Here is an 18,397-nt window from a genome sequence, read left to right on the forward strand (position 1 = left end):
CACAACCCCCGCTCCAAAACCGGTGCGGAGGGTGCAGGAGTGTAGCTGGGGGGATCCTCCGTGTTCCGCGGGCAGCCAGCTGGTTTGGTAGGAATGTACAAAGAGACATTGTGCATTCCTACAATGACAGAGAACCTGTTCCCTCAGAACTGGCTCTTCTTCCTCTGCCTGTTTGGTGTCTGTAATTCTCCGAACAGCTCTCCTTTTTCTGCAAAATTGTACATCAAACTCAATGGCCGGTTCCCTGCGTTGATGCAGACCCCCGTCCATCCCGTTTCCCCCGCCGGGACTCCCCTCCCGCGGAGCTGGGTCTGTCAAAGCCTTTCCCGGGCTCGGGCCTGCGGCCCCCGGGGCCCCCCTGCGCCGGGGCTTCTCTCTCCTGCTCCAGCAGGGCCGGCCCCTGCAAGGCCGGGAGCCGCCTCCGTCACGCAGAAACTCCCGCGTCTAAATTTAGGAAAAGAAATTTAAAAGAAAAAGAAAAAAACCCCAGCAAGGCAGCTGGTAGCGGCGGGCGCCGGGCCAGGCACGACGGGCCTCGCTCCGCGGAAGGGCAGGGAGCCCGCCGGGCCGCCCCCGCGGCCACGATCTCGGCCTTTGCGGCGCTGACTCACGGCTCCGCCGCACGACTCCGGCCTTTCACGCCGCGCTCTCCGAGCCGTGACTCACGGCGCCCGCCCCCGCCGCGGCGGAGCGGAGGGGCGGGGCGAGCCGGCCCGGCCCCGCCCCGCCGCGTACAAAGCGGCGCCGCCGAGGTCAGAGCAACGGCCCGGGCGCGAGAGCGGAATGGAGGGAGCCGCCGCGCTGCTGGCCCGCTGCCCCGCCGCCGGGCTGGGCGTCACCGTCTGCGCCGCCGCCGCCGGGCTGCTCGTCTGCCGCATGGCGCGGAGGTAGGGGCCAGGCCGCGGCGGACAATGGGCGGCCGGGTGCGGGCCGGGTGCGGGCCGCGGCGCGCTGAGGGGAGGCCGGGGGAGCGGCCCGGGCGCGTTTGGCACCGTTGACCCCGTTGCCTCTGCGGGGCCGCGCCCAGGAGCTGCCCGCTGCCGGAGCGGTGCGAGGGGGGCCCCGGCGCTGCCCTGCTCCCGGGCCGGAGGGCGGCCTTGCTGCCGGGGGTCCCCCCCGCGTGTGAGCTCCCCGCGTGTTTCCCCCCCACGCGTTTTCTGGGGCAGGGGGAGCGAGCGTTGGGCTGCTGGCCTTGACCGGGGTGGAGGTGGATGCGTGGGTGCAGGGGCAGCGGTGGGGGAGCGCCCGAAAGAAGAACAGTGCAGTTAGTGGGGTGCGAAAACTTGGGGAGATGGCATAGGAGTCGTTAGTGACCAGAATCCTTTGGTCGTTTGTTTCTGCGGTGCACGGAACGCTTCTTAGAATGAATTTAAACAGACCAATTGAAAGCCGGGTTTGAATAGCATCAGGAGACCAGTCAGGAGGTGGGTTTCATAAAAGGAGTAAAGCCTGATTTGACAGACTTTAATCGAACATAGCTGGCAGCGAGTGTGGGAATATATGGCATAAGAGGTACTGTGGTGGCTATAACCAGCCAGGCTCGAGCAGTCTGCTCGTCTGATGGAGAAAAAGGCGGTCCCGAGGGCTGGTTGTGGTAAGGTTCACTTCAAGTTTACGCTGTTCGATAGAAGCATATTTCTACACCCACAACAAAATACCGAAAGTTTACTCCAAGGCATTTGCTGTTCATATAACCGTATAAATGACCAGGGGTGTGTTAGCCTATGTACAAGATTTGGCATTTTTCTGGCATATTTAGGGCACCTAAGAAACACTGGTGGCCTAAAGCAACCCCCAGTGAAGCAGGCAGCATTTCTTTGTCCCAGTTGAGGCTAACATGTGTTTTGAGGGAAGAGATGGGATTTGTCTTGCTTAAGTTCATCGAAAGGTCCCTGGAATGGGAAGCATTTCTTCCCAACTCCTTGAAAACTGCTGGTGAGCTGTAAATATTTTCAGGAGGTGACCTTGATAATTCTTCAGGGCTACATATTTTGGTTTCTCAGTACTATGCTGATATTACCTAATTGCTTACTTTGCCTTAGTTAAATGAATCTTCCGTAGTCATCAAGGAGGACAGCTTTATAAGGGACTGATCCAAACACAGACCTGATGCTGCCTTGGCTTTTGGTGTTAATGTTGTGATATAGCCCTGCTTCGCTCCATTTTCAGCATGAGTGCACTTACGTATCTAGCAAGATGCCTTTACCACCTTCTGTAGCAAGGGAAATAAAATATATCAGAACAACCTAGTGGGAAACAGTTCTGGAAGAACTGTCAATATGTGGAGTTGCACTGCTGTGAGTGTGCCAGCATCAGACTGTGATTTTTATATCGGGGGGGGGAAAAGATTTGATGTCCAGATATGCACAGGAACTCCTTAAACCTTATGAGTTTGGGCCAGGTGTGTTCTGGGGCATTTCTTCGAGATCGTAGCTTGGCTACTTGTTTGTTACATATTGCTGGAAATCAGGCTGCTGAGTCCAGGCCGGCAGCTGTAGCCACATTCCCTTCATCTGCTGCGCTCCTGTTCGTTGTTGGCTGCGGACATGGTGCCAGTACCGATACAGAGTACCCCAGGAGGATCTCTTTCTTTGGGTCAATGATGGCAGAGGCAGCTCCTCCTACAGGTAAAGTTAGGATAAGCCATCACTTGTTCTGCGGGAGGCCGGCAGGAACTTGGGAGCTGCCGTGCAGCTAGTGCATGTAGTTGAGAAGCCTGTCGCAGATTGGAAATGGCAAAAAGAGGCACGTTTTCTGGAGGATCCTGTCCTGATGGCCAGTATTTGGCAGAGTATTTGAAACTGCAGCCTCTGCAACTTCTTGGAAGACAGCCTTTGAGGGGAACGGCACAGGAGGTGGGTATGACTGTGGGTATCTTATCCCCACCTGGGTCCGCTGGGCACCTTTTTTCCCTGTTAAGAGGACACTAAGTCCAGCTTTTGGGAAAGGACAGGCTGCGTTAGAACCCATGACACTGTATGAGAAATCTGGTCTTGTGGCTGAATCTTCAGCCCTCTCTACAACTGCTAGCTCTGAGCAAATGCATCCATGATATAGGTTGCCTGCTGGAACCTAGGCAGCTCCGATGTGTTTTTCCCACGTTGAAGAATGGAATTTAGTATTGGGTCTGCACTGGCAGACCCCTTCATTGACAGGTGATGGACATGGAGACAACTTGGAAGTTGTGTCCCTAGCTGTGAGCTCAACGCGGTGTTGGCCTCAGTGAGCTCCTCTTGACTCGGTCGTGGGCTTGGTCAGTACTGTGAAGCTTTGGCAGCGTGCTTATGTCAAACTGCCGTCAGATCTTGTTCTGATCAAAACTGATCTGTGCAAAAGAGTTCCTCCTCTTAGTGTGTTTTTTCTTCAAATTTGCTGGCGTAGCCAGTATAATTGCTTTGTAATCCAGTTGTGCCAGAATGAAGAGTGTTGCTTTAAGTACTTCTAATGGAGAACTGTTTTTTGCTTTTAACCCTTGGCAGAGGATGGGGGTGACCCAGTGAAGAACTGCACATCGACCTGTGGCCTCTTTTAAGAATAAGGAAAATCAAACATCTTCATCTTCCGACCTAGCAGTAAAGGGGGGTGGGGAATAGATGTAAATAAAAATATTTAGGAATCCAGTTTATTATTATTGGGTAACTGATCTGACCTGCACTTATCAGGGAGACTGTGCTTCTGGCAATCTATTCAAAGTGTGGACTTAAGCTTAACCTTAAATGTATGTATAAATGGGGAATAGCGGAGAGTGTTTGTTGGGAGTTGGAAGGAACATAGGTTCCTTGTTGTGTTACGTGAGATACCCAAGTTAGTCACTAGCAGTGTTTGTCAATGGGGATACCTGCAATCTAATATTTGTTAGCAAAATAAAGGAGTCTGATTGCCTCTCACACGGGAACGTTTTGTCATACTGTCTGAGCAGTCTCAGACATTAGGTGTTGATCTCATAACGGAGTTTACTCCAGGTATGTCCCCCCGGTGCTGTCTTAAGCAAAGATCTTCTATGTGCCAAACAATTTGTCCAAACCTGGGAATTTTTTCTAGCTTGTTTGCGTGTGCAGGCTGCATACTGAGTTAGCACAGCAAGGCAGCTCTTAATAGAATCTCTCTATGCAGTAAATAATTCAGTCACTTCTTGCTGCTCAGGTTTCGTTTTGCAAGGTGATTCTTTGTCCAGTGAAGCTAATTCAAGTTAATACAGTGTTAGATTATAAACTCCTTAGAGATGATTTGCCTAGTGTTTTGCAAAGGATTGAGCACATTGTAGATGCTCATATGGGTTTTGCGTTGTCTGTCTTCTCATAACAGAGTGTCTGACTTCAGAAGCGATGTGTGCTCTCGCTTATTCCATTCAGCTGCTGCTTGAATTCAGGCAAGGTATATATAGTTCCAAAGTCATTGCATCTGTATTTGAGAGTCTTTCCAAATGCAGTACTTGTTTTTTTGTTTTTAAAGTCCTGCCCAATTACTAGAAAATTAGCACCGTACCTATATGTTCTTGCCTCAAATGACCTTTTTTTTTTCGGTCTTCTTTTTGCGTCCAGCAGGTTGGGAACTTCTGATTTTTTTGCACCTGTTTCTATGGCAACAGATTACAGGTTCTCAAAAGGAAGGATTATTGCTTTTATCCTAAATAATCCAGGATTTAGCAGTTTCTTTTGCATACATTGTGAGAATGAAGGGCTGGTACTTAACCCTGGTAGCACTTCTTCAGCCTCGAGGGTGAGAAATGGAATCCTTTTTGGAAAAGATGGAAATGTCTTGAGTATACTAAGGATTTGGTCTCCGATATTAGCAAATTCTCAGATGGGATTTGGCATTGGTTCTGTTTTTGCTTTGTAGCATGCATGCTTTACTTATTTTTTTGGCCTGTGCTTTCCACTTCTGTGTTACCCTTGAAATTAGTGCTTCTACCTACTCTATCATGTCGTGGAAGTTAGAGAGTGGTGGTAGGTTGAGGCTGAAGTGTGGCATGTCTTATTTTTGTGGGTGCCAGAGGATGATGCTGGAGCAGCGTGAACGTGGGATTGCAGCGCTTCCTACGGTGCCTGGGACCCCTGCAGTAACCTGCATCAGAGGGTGGAGTTTAGGTTGTGCTGGCAATCCAAAGTCCATGCTCAAGGCACAATAGGATCTGTATTTTGGTGGTTTACATGCTGAAACCTATGTGTTATGTTTTCATAACTTTTACACCTATGATAGTGAGCTGAAACTAGAACTAACAGGTGTTGCTGTCCGTCCTTCATATGGCTGGTTTGAACGTGTGGTTTGCTTGGCTTTTGGTCAGTGGTAGCTCATGGATAACTTGGACTAGGGACCTAGATTTCTGCCTGCTTTAAACTTTTTTTTTTTTTTTTTTTTTTTTGCCTGTCACTTTCAATGGTGGTATTTTTAACTCAGATCACTTACTGCTTTGAGCCCCCTTGGCAATGAACAAAGCTGAGCAGTGAATATTCATTTTAAGAGGGGTGTGGGCGTATGCATCTATTTTGAGATGAGAATCTGTCACCCTAGTAGCTCCAGCCCTTTTCTTTCAGCATCTGGCAGGGAATCCTCTGTGCACTTCGGCTTGTCATGCTTCTTTATGGTGCTTTGTTTGGAGCTTATCTTTGTCATGAGTACTTAAACACGAGGCCCAAGCATCACTTGAGGATTTGATACTTTATGAACCAAGTTTCAAGACATGAAATGGGAGTGGGGAAGAATCTTAGTTGTAGGCATGCAGCTACAAGGGCAATGGCTGAGAGAGAAACCAGCTCAACGAACGGGAGAGCCACCGGCCCATTTGGCTGTAGGGTGCCAGATGACATTTCTGCAGCATTCAGAAGATGTTTTGCTACAGAATGTTGTAGCAGCAGAGAACGTTTCCTAGAGGAGGAAGAAGAGAAGTTGCTCTCAGCTGGTGAGCACTTTGGCTGACATTACGTGCTTTCCAGGCCCTTGGTGAGCCTCCCTGCTTGGTTGCTTTCGCTGCTGCCTCCGAAGCTGTCCGGCGGGCGGCTCGCTGATGGCTCGGTGGAGTTAGGCAGCGAGCAGGGCCGGCAGCAGCTGGGTGCATCTGTCTGCGTAGCTGCCATAGCGAGTCGCTGCCGGGCTTTGCCTGCGGAGCGAGGGCGACTGGGACAGGTTCTGATAAACCCAGGCAGCTGGGCTGTGTTGCCTTGACCAGCCGGGAAGCTTCCTCTTGGGTGTTGCACCAAGCCTCGAGACAAATGCAGACCTTTAGCAGGCAGGCTCAAGGGCCAGGCCACTGAAGTTCTTTGCCCAAACATCTGTCACAACCTGTTGCAATTGGGCTGTGTCACAGCTGTTTCTCTTGTAGTGACTGTTGTTTTAACAGGATTGTTTTAAAAAGCAAGGGGATTGTGGATCCAGGTCATTAGTCTTTGTCCCTGCAGTTCCAGTGCATAAAAACTGGGGAAGACACGTTGATTCCTTAGCTGCTTATGTATCTACAGCTGTGAAGAAACAGCTATTTACAGTGCCTGAACCTTGGGATAATTTGATATGTGCTTGTCCTTGAAAAATTTTCTAACAAGCAGAGCAGACAAAACTGTACCTGTGAGCCCATTTCCTGAGTTTCTGAGCACCATCATACACAGTTCTTGTGGATCCTAACTTCCATTTCCTAGGATTCTGCGTATTAAGCAGCGACTTTACTGCACCCTTTGCATATATTAACACTGCTGATTATGGAGAGAACTCGCACCCCCAGATGCACCTCTGAAAAAACAGTGAAGTGGGTTATTCACAAGGTTGTTATTCTGGCATGCTCGTGGTACTAGCACAAAGAGATACGAGCATCAGGCATAATTTATTTCTACTTTAATAGTCCATCTTTTCATTGCTAAAATGACTGCTATGAGTCATATCATTAAACACACTGAATGGCAAGATTGATTGTTATTCCAGCCTCTCTCACATTTCCCTGTTTGAAAGCCATTGCTTTCCTCTACACCAGCTGAATTCAGTGTTTGTGCCTGACGCGTTTCCTCTCCTGACAGGAAGAAGCCCACACACGTGACGGTGAACTGCTGGTTCTGCAATCAGGACACGGTAGTGCCGTATGGGAATCGCAATTGCTGGGACTGCCCCAACTGTGAGCAGTACAACGGGTTCCAAGAGGTACTGTGACAGAGTGCTCAGAGAGGGGGGCTGGGAAGGCACGTGCCCTGTGGGACAGTGCTGGCGGGAAAAGCTTGCTCCTCATTTGAGATGACACAGGCCTAGTGCGGATGAATATCCAGCGGTTTGACAGCCGGCAGCTCTGTGCTGGGCGCCTGTGAACTCAGTAGCTGATCACTTTATCAAATATGAGAAAGAATCCATGCATACTGGGATGTGCTGACATAGAATGAGAAAGACAAATTTTCTTCTCTTGCTTCAGAGGGCAAAAAGGGCCTTCACATTTTCACCAATATCTCTTAAAAACCTTTTTTTAATATATGGAACATATCTTCACTGGTTTTGTATTTTGGAACCACTGAATTGCTTTATTTAGGGTATTAAATAACAAAGCCTGTCTTAAGCCAAAGTCCACCACCAGTAACTACTTGCAGCAGGTGTACAGAAAGAGCAGTGAATGGGGGAGATTTGAAGCATTTTGTCACTTTTTCATACTTGTTTCTTTTGTTACATAGGGGAATGCATGGATTGCAGAGCTTCTGACAGAGCTTAGGGAATGTTGTTGTCAGCCAGAGGATACCTAGCTTTAATTTTTATGATCTCATGTTTGCTTTCCTTCTTGCCTCCCTTTTTGCTTCTTGTCAGAATGGAGACTACAACAAACCCATCCCTGCTCAGTACATGGAACACCTTAACCATGTTGTGTCGGGTGCTACGACTTTCTGTGATCCTACCAAACCACAGCAGTGGGTGAGCAGCCAAATTCTGCTTTGCAAGAAATGCAACAGCTATCAAACCATGAAGATCAAACAGCTGGCTTCATTCGCACCAAGGGAGGAGGTGAGTATTCATTAGGGACTGGCATCACAGGAGAATGTTTGTTCAAGGCATTCCCATGCATACACGTGCTATTCCTGCTCTGTTTAATGCCATGCTGCAGCCTTGTAAGCAGCAGGGAGAGGAATTTTTCAGTGTGCTGTGGAACAGTGCTCCAGTAGCCTTCGGAAGCACTATGTGGCACTCTAGTGCAGAGAAGGTTACTGATTAGTGTTGCAAATTTATCTAATCCTACTTGAAAGCCAGACTGTAATGACCTGTTCTAGATGGACGCTGAAAGTTGAAGCTTGAGCCCAAAACCAGTCGTGCACATTGCTGAGATCAGCTTACAACTCCAGCATTTACCATTGACCCAGCTGAGCTCACAGGATCTGATCGGCACAACAGCCCACTAGTCACCCTGAAGCCTTGACAAATTTTGTTTTTCCCGAGGCCTTGGCTGTGCTGCTCTGCTTTTACTAGTGGAGTGGGAGAGGAATCCTGTGCAGCCATATCATCTCCCTGGTTAGGCATTTGTGCCTAGGAGGGCAAAGGGATTTTACAGTTATAGCAGCAGGATTTCCTGCTGAGCAACTTCTTGGACTTCCCGTTACTTAATATGCAATAATTATACTTAATAAGGTAGGATAGTGGAGTTTCTCTTGCACAATTTTATGGCTCCCCAAAGTTTCATGCAGGGAATTTAGTGCTCCAGTCCTTAGCTTTCAACCATGGTCAAGCCTTGGGGTTATAAGACTGTGCTGTAGTGGGATGCATTTATCCTCTGGGTTGCCTAATCCAGTCTGCTTTGTGTAAATGTTGTGAGTTTAATCATGGCAACTCCCGGGGAACAGATTTAAATTTGATCATGCTTAATGAGAACATCTTCGACTGATTCCCTTTTCTCAGCTGCATTTCTAGTCCCTGCCTCTTGCCAGACCTATCCACTTGCTCAGCCGGCCTTTGGCCCCTTTTTAGGCATTGAGTGAGCTGCAGTGTCTGTGCCAGCTAAGAAACATGGTGCTGTGTTATCCAGCATGGTTAGATGTGTGTGTCAGCAACAGCCATGGCCTCTCTCAGCATTGCTGACCGGTCCAGTAAGGGGTGAGCCTGCTGCTACTAGTCTCTCCCATGTGATTTTTCTTGATTCCAGCAGAGGAAGCCTATGAAACTGCTGCAACAAGCCCTCAGGCAGCTACAATGCATCTGTGCTCTTCCCTCTCCCAAAGAAGCTGTGTGCTTTTAGCTGTATGTGTTTAGTACAAGGATCTTGGTAGAGGCTGGCAGTGGAGACGGAAGAGCCCTAGAAGCCTCTGCAATAAGTGATGTGTCTGCTGTAGTGAAGCTGAAAAATGTACCTTTGGCACTAACCACTGTCTGTTTTTACAAGTGTTATTAATGATTTACGGAGGTCATCTTGTCAGGGCTTTCAAACAGTGACAGCCTTTGAGACTGGGGGCTGAGTTTCGGAAGGAGTATCATAGAATCATAGAAAGTTTTGGGTTGGAAGGGACCCCTAGAGGTCATCTAGTCCAACCCCCCCGCAGCGAGCAGGGACACTGCTAACTAGATCAGGTTGCCCAGACCCCTGTCCAACCTGGTCTTGAATGTTTCCAGGGATGGGGCCTCCACTACCTCTCTGGGCAACCCATTCCAGTGTTTCACCACCCTCATTGTAAAGAATTTCTTCCTTATATCTACCCTGTTTTAGTTTAAAACCATTACCCCTCGTCCTGTCACTGTTGTCTCTACTAAACAGATTGTCCCCATCTTTCCTATAGGCTCCCTTTAAGTACTGAAAGGCTGCAATCAGGTCTCCCCGCAGCCTTCTCTTCTCCAGGCTGAACAAGCCCAACTCTCTCAGCCTGTCCTCATAGGAGAGGTGCTCCAGCCCTCGGATCATTTTTGTAGCCCTCCTTTGGACCCGCTCCAACAGTTCCATGTCCTTCTTGTGCTGAGGGCTCCAGAGCTGAAGGCAGTACTCCAGGTGAGGTCTCACCAGAGCAGAGTAGAGGGGCAGAATCACCTCTCTCGACCTGCTGGCCACGCTTCTCCTGATGCAGCCCAGGACACGGTTGGCCCTCTGGGCTGCCAGCGCACATTGCCGGCTCATGTCCAGCCTTTCGTCTATCAGTACCCCCAAGACCCTCTCGGCAGAGCTGCTCTTGATCCTTTCATCCCCCAGCCTGTATTGGTACCGGGGATTACCCCGACCCAGGTGTAGGACCTTGCACTTGGCCGTGTTGAACCTCATGAGGTTCACACAGGCCCACCTCTCCAGCCTGTCCAGGTCCCTCTGGATGGCATCCCGTCCTTCTGGTGTCTCGACCGTACCACTCAGCTTGATGTCATCTGCAAACTTGCTGAGGGTACACTCGATGTCGCTGTCCATGTCATTGATAAATATATTGAACAGCACTGGTCCCAGTACGGACCCCTGAGGGACTCCACTCGTCACTGGTCTCCATCCAGACATTGAGCCGTTGACCACTACCCTTTGGCTGCGACCATCCAACCAATTCCTTATCCACCGAACGGTCCACCCATCAAATCCATGGCTCTCCAATTTAGGGAGAAGGATGTTGTGGGGGACCGTGTCAAAGGCTTTACAAGAGTATGTCTCTCCTTTTTCCAGCAGGGTGGTGTGAAGGGGCAACAGGTCTTTTGTGTCCCCTCATTTGAGAAGGGGAAGAGCAGGTCTGGTTTTTTGTCTCATCTTCTGTGTTGAGTTCATAAGGGCTTGACAAAGACAGCAAAATTGGGCCACAGCAGACTTCTCCAAGGGCTGTTTTGTCTCTTTGGGGCCATGGAGGCTGGGTCAGCTGTATGAGAAGTTGGTTGTATGGCTGGCCTCCAGCTTGGTCACTGTTCAGGCCTGGTTTCAGGGAGCTGTTGCTCTGGACACTGGAAGCATACCTTGCTCATGTGTCAGTAGCAAGCATGATAACTGGTGAGGGACCTGCAGTTCTCACCTACTTTTCCTCTCCTGTTCTTTCACCAGGGCAAATACGATGAGGAGATTGAGGTGTACAAGCACCATCTAGAGCAGACCTACAAGCTGTGCCGTCCATGCCAGGCTGCTGTGGAGTATTACATAAAACATCAGAATCGGCAGCTCCGGGCGCTGCTGCTCAGCCACCATTTCAAGCGCCGTGAGACAGACAAGACCTATACTCAGGTACATAGCGGGACAGATCAGGGATTTTAGGGGGAAGTGCAGTGAACTTGGTACCTCTGCACCTGGGTTTGCTGCTGGGAAAGGAAGGCAACGGCCTTGGGGCTCTGTAGCACTGGGAGCTCGGGTGCGTGGCGGAAGTTTAGAAGAGCACAGGATAGTCACCACAGGTGCTCCTGATGTTAGTTTGAGGTTTCCTCTTGCTAGTGTCATTCAGTGCCATTGCCACAAGGTAAGTCTAAGTAAAAATAAGAACAGAGTGGAAGGCAAGTAGTGAGAGAGACAGAAAAGGGGAAATAGAGAAGCCAATTTATGAGAACAGCACATGAAAATACGGAGTACAGGTAGAAAAAAAGAAGTAGGAACGATGGGAAGTGTTTTATGACCTTCTCTTTGCCCCAGTGCGCTGTCTGACCTTGGCTTCTGCTTGTAGCTCTGCTGTTGCTCTTTGCTAGTCTACAGCATCCCTTGTGGTGTCAGCCCAGTGCAGAGACTTATAAGGACTTACAAGGCAAAACTGTCCCGTAAACCATACAGCCTGGAAGAGTTTCATAAAGCACCATTTCAAAACCTTACTGCAGTTCATTCAGCTTCTGACACAGTGTTTATCCCTTCCTCTCCAGAATTTATGTTCATCCTCTTCTGCTTCCATAACCACACCAGCTCAGGTGATATTTCTGCGGTTCTTGGCCTTCCTCAGCTGTGCGTTCCTGGTTCTGATGGCCTTGTATGGGTCAGGCGACCCCTTCTCACTCAGCACAGCGGTCCCTGCTCCTGTCTCCTCTGGTCCAGCGTCCATTTGGAACAGGACTGGCACAAGCTCACATGCAGACTTAGAAAATGACACTTCCGTGATGGTGGCACGCTGGACGGAGCTGCTCCACCTGCTCCCAGAACAGATGGTGGAGAACCTGAGTGCCGCATGGGCTTACGGGAAGCATCACCAGATGGCAGTCGCTGTCCTCGGGCTGTTCACCTGCTTGTTGGCTGTGTTTTTAGCTGGACGGATCAGGTGGGTGTCCTCTTTTCTGCTGTTTTGCTTAAAGGAAAACTGCATTATGATGGAGTTCGTTTGCCCTGTCTTGACTCGGTGAGTCGGGGGTAAGCATCTGCCAGAATGGCACACGTAATACTGTTCGTAGCACAGTGCTTATTCTTTGGGTTGCCAGCCAGCTGGGTGGAGACAGCAGATCTTGCTTTGGATCTGTGCCTTGGTTCGTACAATTTAATCTTGAGTTACTGTGAATGAAAAGCTCCCTGTACAGCTCTGTAATCTTGTAGAAAATTGGACAGATCTATTCAGGTACTTGCCACAGCAGTGGGAAGGGCTGCAGATGATATAATCGTACCAAGAGATAGTACGTAACCTGCTCAGTCTGTGTACCCTCCCCACCTTCTCCCTCCCTTCCCTCTCCTTCCTCAGGACCATGGGGATTCATTGGTGTTTAAACTCTTAACCTTGTGTCTTGTTTGGTTTCTTTTTGGCATTGCAGGCTCCGGAGAATTGATGCTTTTGCTTCGGTGTTGTGGTTCATAGTGATGAGTCTACATTTAGCTGAGAAGTACCTGAAGACGGAAACACCCAACTGGCTAGACACGGCCAAATTTGGCACCACATCCTTGTGCTGCTTGGTGGGCTTCACCGCAGCAGTGGCCACGCGGAAGGCAACGGGCCATCGGAGATACCGGCCCCGAAGGTCAGAGCCAGAGCAGTGACGCTGGGGGAAGGAGGAAAAAAAGCCTTGTGAACTCTTTGCGACTGGTGCTTCTCTCTCCTCTTTTTCTTTCCCGTTCCTCTGTTTCTTTTTTCTTTTTTTTGAAGTAGATAAGCAGTGAAGATCTTTTCTTCCTTTATATATAATTTTTGATTTTTTAACCCATCCTTGCTTACCACTGTGCTAGCTACTTGGAGCATTTCCACTGCTGGTGCTAGCCATGGAAGCTACTCCTGCTGCCTCCATTTTCCCTTCCTCCTGAATCTTATGTCAGCAGTGCAAATATCCAGCTTCCCCAAAGCCAGTTCTTCCAGCAGCTGCTTCACAAACTGCTCCATAAATGCAGCCTCCTCCCCATTCTGCTCCTCCAGCCAAAGAGATTCTGGCTTCTCCTGTCCTTCTGGTTCTTCTCACTGCCCGTCCATCCTTAGCCAGTCACAGAGGAGTCCTCTGCCTTGATCCTCCGTGGGGCCCAGGCCACCTTCAGTTTTCTAATGGTGCTGGTCATTTTAATTTTGAACTGATGGGAACTTGCCTCTGGATTCCAAGTCCTCGTACCATGTGCTGTAGTAACACTGCATGGTGTACAGGCATGCGAGGAGGGGACCATGCGTAGTCCGTAACCTGGTTGTTCTTGCCTTGCACTGTGTAGCATCACTTAACTGCATGCTCTCTCGCTCTGCCATTCTCCTGTGACTCGTATTTTAAATGGAGAGGCGTCCTTAAGTGCTTTTAACTGGAACTTCAATAATTTATTTAAAAGGGTGCTTTAAAAGGCTGTGTAGCTCAGGGTGTCTTGATTCAATATCTGAAAGTATTCAGCTGCTTCAGGCTAAATTTTCAAATCTAACAGTGGCTGTTGCTTTCAATGCCAGTTTTCATTGGGTTTTTTACCCACCTACCCCCACCACCCCCCGAGGAGCATCTGTGTAAAAGCACAACTGGATAAAAATGTGTATGCTCCTCCACTCCTGTAGCTTTAGAAAGAGAAGACATATGGGACTAACAACCTAATGCTGTGGTATATGGTCAGCTTTCATTGTACATAACTACTTAGTCGGTTAATGTTTTCCTTATGGCTGAGAGCACAGATTAGGAGGATGTGTTATAGGAAGGGGTGGGAGCCTCTGCTGTGGGACTACGTGGCAGTAGAGATGGATTTTTCGTGTTACTTGGAGGGGTTCTATTTTGAAGTCTGGCATTGGTGCTAATCCTGCTGAAGGAAGGGGTCTGGAAATTGTGACTTTCAGTTGAGTGCCTAGCAGTCCTCCGCTGAAAGCTGGGATGACTGGATGTTACTATGTGGGGAGGAGGGAGCTTTCGACTGCTTGGTTTTTTGTAGGATTAACGTGTTGGGGCCTCTTAGGATAAGCAGTCTGATTATCCTGCACTGTTTTTTTGCAAGACACTCCACTGAGTTTGTCGTCTGAATTTGGGTCTTTCAAGAGGAAATAGCACTGTTACAGAAGATCTGCTATTTCCTTTTGTTCAAAATAGTGCAATGGAATTTGCCATACTAATAGTGTGATAGAAGTTAATTGGGTGTCTCGATCTTCCTATGTATAAACTCTGTAATAATCAGAATGGAGCTCTTGCCATGAAGTATCTGCATCTCCTGCTGAACGATTCAGACACTACTGGATGATGCAGATGCTGGTGAAACTATAGAAGCTTTTTTAAAGGAAACAAAAACTATTTCATAGCTTTTCATAGTTATTGTTCTTCAAACCAGTATTCATTTTGAAAGCAGAAAGGTAGCACTAACTAAAGCTCTGTAGAGATTTGTTAACAATAAGCCGAGTGTGTCATGGGAAGGTACAGCACCAGGCTGAAGGACCATGTGCCTGTAACTTAAGGGGACACACAACCTCTTCCCCATATGTGCTTTCCTTTGGAACTTTCTCTGGTGCCTTCAGATAACTGCAATATCCATTTCCAAGCAAAGAGAACACCTTTCTCCATTCTGGTGCTTGTGAATGATGCTGCTCTGAGGGTTGTTTACTTACTTGTCCTCAGAAAGAATCCAGCATCTACAATCCGTGTTCCCATTGTTTACCAATCCTGATCCAAAAGGTTTGTCTTCCAGCTCACAGTCACAGATTGTTTCTTGTTCCAGTCTCAGACTTTCAAAATGCTGAATAATAACCATTATGTCCCATTTTCCACTGGGACGCTACATTCAATAGAGAATGTTGTTTCAAAGTAAATACTACAAAAAGCCACATGACTTTGTCAAAACAGGAAAAAAATGCCAGCAGGAGTGTGCAAGGTCCCCAGTGCTGGGTTAGACGTTCACAATGACCCTGGTGCCTCTTTCCTACTCTCCATTAGGAGATTTAATAGGAAATGCTCCTCAAAAACCCAGTCTTTTTTCTGTACCGGCCAGCCTGTTGGAGCAGGCAGCAATGTGAAGACAGACAGTAGTAGGCTGGTGAAAGGATAGGAGGGAAAAAATAGGGTGGCAGAGGGGGAAAGGAAAAGCAGGGGGACAGTGTTGTGTATGGATGTGCTATCGCTGCCTGCGCGGCTTTCCTTTCAGTGCAGTGGTCGCTATAATGTTTTCTCCTGTGGATAACTCCCCGCTGCAGCAGCCCTTCCATCACCACTGTTCTGCCGCCCTTCTGCTGTTGAAAGTGGGGCGGACAAAGCCACCTAATGAAATAAATGCTGGAACCAGATGCAGTGCCAGCTCTGCCGTTCTCTAAACAAGCTGCACAGAAGACCCAGGAAACGTTGAGCTATTGTGTCCATTAAGTGAAATAAGCCATCTAGACTTTTTTTTCCTTTCTCCCTTCTTCCTGCTTCAGTACTTTCATGTTTTCCTCATAAAGTTAAATGTAGGAAAAGACTGATGTTTCCATTTAGCTGTGATTGTCTTCTGCACTTACCTATAGAAGTTGGATTGAGAGTTCCTGCTAGCTTCTAGCACACAAACTTGCAACTGTCTGATGTGGCAGTTCCTCCTGCTGCTCTGCTGTCAAGTCTGCCCAAGTGATGGGAGGAATCTGGTGTTCAGAAGGATATATTGAGACCACTACAAGGAGGAGGGGTGTGAGCAGCTGACAAACTCTTAAAAATGCATGGAGGGGGTCATGGTAGTGTCACGCCTGGTTTCTAATGGCAATATCCTTTCTTTTTTTAATAAGAATAGAATTAATCTGTCCAAATTTTCTTGCCCAGTAGCGAGGAAACTAAGTGGCAGCCTCTAAAGATGCTTGTCAGCCTCTTCGGATGTTTTTCTTTCAGGAGCTGAAAGTCAAGTCTGTATTTGCTCTTTGCCCAGTTTCATGTGGCCTCCTATCTCTTCTGAGCAACTGTTTTCCTCCCTTCTGTTTAGCAGCACTTTTTTTTTTTTCCCTTTCAATATAAACATGCCCCATCTTTGAGCCCCGCATGTTCTGGTGCCTTTCATGATGTTTTGCTGTTAATTTTCCCACTGCCTGATCTTTTCTTTTATTCTTCTGTCTTTTTTCCTGTGCAGCCTATGATGGGATGGGGAGGGCACACACTAGATACCAGTAACGGGCAATTGGTAGAACTGTGGGAAGAAGTGGGGTTTACACGGTGAGGCCTGAATAATACTGTTAAGAAATATTTTAGCTCTGTTTGCACAGCAAGTGCAAATCTATACTGAAAGTGTTTTAAATCTTTTCATCTGGGAAATAAGTTAACTGCAATTGACATGCAAGCAAGAAATCCATTTGTCTTTATGCAGATTAGTACAAATGAGGTGTATTTACAAGTTGCACTAATTTTATGTCAGAACATCAGAAAGCTACTTTGGTTTATGGCCAAGCTGTATAACTGAAGCCCTGGTCTCTGTGGTGCTTTGTCCACAACTTCTAATGGAAGAACTTTTGGACTCATAATTGGAAAAATTTCAGAGGCGAAACAAAATAACAAAACATATTGAAGTGTGGTTCAATTTTAATGCCAAAGAAGCTTTTGTATTTGCTCACGTGTCAGCTTATTTTCCCAGTTCTTGGTGCCTCAGCACGTCTGTGCTGCTGCTGCTAAAAGCAACAGAAAACGTCAGAGCCTCAAAAAGTAACTTGCAGCAATTGAATTTTGGGTCTTTTAGAGACTCTGATGCTGACAGTCTCCTCTCTTTCTACTTTGTCTTGTGCTTTTGCTGATGGTGGAGGAGGATTGATCTTTTGGAGGAGAGGGAAGGAGGAGAAAGGTGTTTCTTACAGAGGTGTTCTGATTTATAAACTGCTAGTATTCAGTCTCTACCAACTGTGTCTCCTTAGACAATTAGACCTGAAGATCATCAGTTATCAGTATTTTACTGTTGACTGTTCTGGGGAAAAAAACAAAAATAGCTCAGCCACCACTGCCTTTACTGAGACTGTTCCTGCAGTACCTGATTTCAAAGCCAAATAGACTGTTCTGAACACTGTGCCCTGCTGTAGGTTCTGTACAGAAGGTGCTTTCCCAACTTTGCGTTTTTTCACTTGAACTTCAGTTAGGAAATAGCTCAGCAGTAACTCTGCCTGGTTGCTTCTCCCACGGTGAGTCCAGCAGAAGGAAGTGTGTGCTTCCAGCTCAGGTATCTTAGTGCAAGCCCAACATTGGAGCACAGTGCCACCATCCCCATGAAGCTGAGGTGCTATTTTGTATGACACAGGGGTATACGTTTCCTTCTGCTGAGGGGGATAATAGCTAACAAAGGGCTGGCAACTTACTAACACAGCTGACACAAAACTCATCCAGAACCACTTGGTCAGTGCTTTGAGCTTCTGATTTTAGCTTAACTGGACTCATATTTGAGGCCACACGAGGAACATGCCATAACTTGTGATCACTAGACGCATTGTTGCATTGTGGTCACCATGCTTTGTTGCCTGAGGATTCTCCCAGCCATGCAGGCCAGAGCATCCAAACATTTTGACTCAACAGTATTAGAGGATTTTAGCCCAAAAGCCTCTAATTTCAGGTGCTGCTTTTTTACGCTGGCCGTGTGCTGGTGTCTGGACCAGAGGATGGTGCCACAGAATGGAGCTGAGGTGGTGAGCTGTTGCTAGTGGGTTTGTGTGTCACTTGAAATCTGCTCCAGCCCAAAGTGGCAGACTCCAGCTCTCATAGTGGCTGTGGCTGATCTGCCGACACAGAAGCGTCTGGTACTCTGCCCAGGAGCTGGATACAGAACGGGGCCGATGGGGGTTCATTAAGTGCCTTTCCCTGGATGAGAGTATTGACAACACTGTGTTGCTCTGCTGCAGTGGAACTAACGCAGCTGCAGCTGGGGACAGCAGTACCTGTACGTCTGCCAGGCCAGTGCTTCTGTCCTTTATTTGCCACCAGTGTGTGGCTCAGAATAAGAGGATACTTGGGCTGCAATCTTAAATTTCTGAGCAACTTTGCTGACTATAGGAGGGGTGAGGGAGAACCCAGAACTAGCAACTGAGTAAGCATCTCTGCTGCTGCGACTTCTGGTCTTCCCGAAGCCCTCGCCGACATCAGTGCATGCAAACTGACGCCTTTGTGGCCCTTTACAATTCTGAACATGCTGTATTTATATCCCATTCTTTCCTTTCTATTAACTCCTCTCTTCCTATGTCTGTGC

The 18,397-nt window shown here is 48.1% G+C and overlaps 1 protein-coding gene across 1 annotated transcript in view; it reads left to right on the forward strand.

The window, feature by feature from the left end:
- Nucleotides 1–757: 757 nt before the first annotated feature.
- The window catches only part of TMEM201 (transmembrane protein 201), a 30,443-nt gene continuing 12,803 nt past the window's right edge, over nt 758–18,397 (forward strand). Inside the window, exons 1-6 of the mRNA XM_075437177.1 lie at nt 758–887; nt 7,002–7,122; nt 7,768–7,962; nt 10,940–11,116; nt 11,737–12,125; nt 12,607–12,810. Coding sequence (XP_075293292.1) covers nt 784–887; nt 7,002–7,122; nt 7,768–7,962; nt 10,940–11,116; nt 11,737–12,125; nt 12,607–12,810 — 1,190 coding nt within the window. The 5' untranslated portion in view covers nt 758–783. The remainder of the gene's footprint in view (nt 888–7,001; nt 7,123–7,767; nt 7,963–10,939; nt 11,117–11,736; nt 12,126–12,606; nt 12,811–18,397) is intronic.

The sequence above is a fragment of the Opisthocomus hoazin genome, chromosome 16 (genome assembly GCF_030867145.1).
Source record: "Opisthocomus hoazin isolate bOpiHoa1 chromosome 16, bOpiHoa1.hap1, whole genome shotgun sequence".
NCBI lineage: Eukaryota > Metazoa > Chordata > Aves > Opisthocomiformes > Opisthocomidae > Opisthocomus > Opisthocomus hoazin.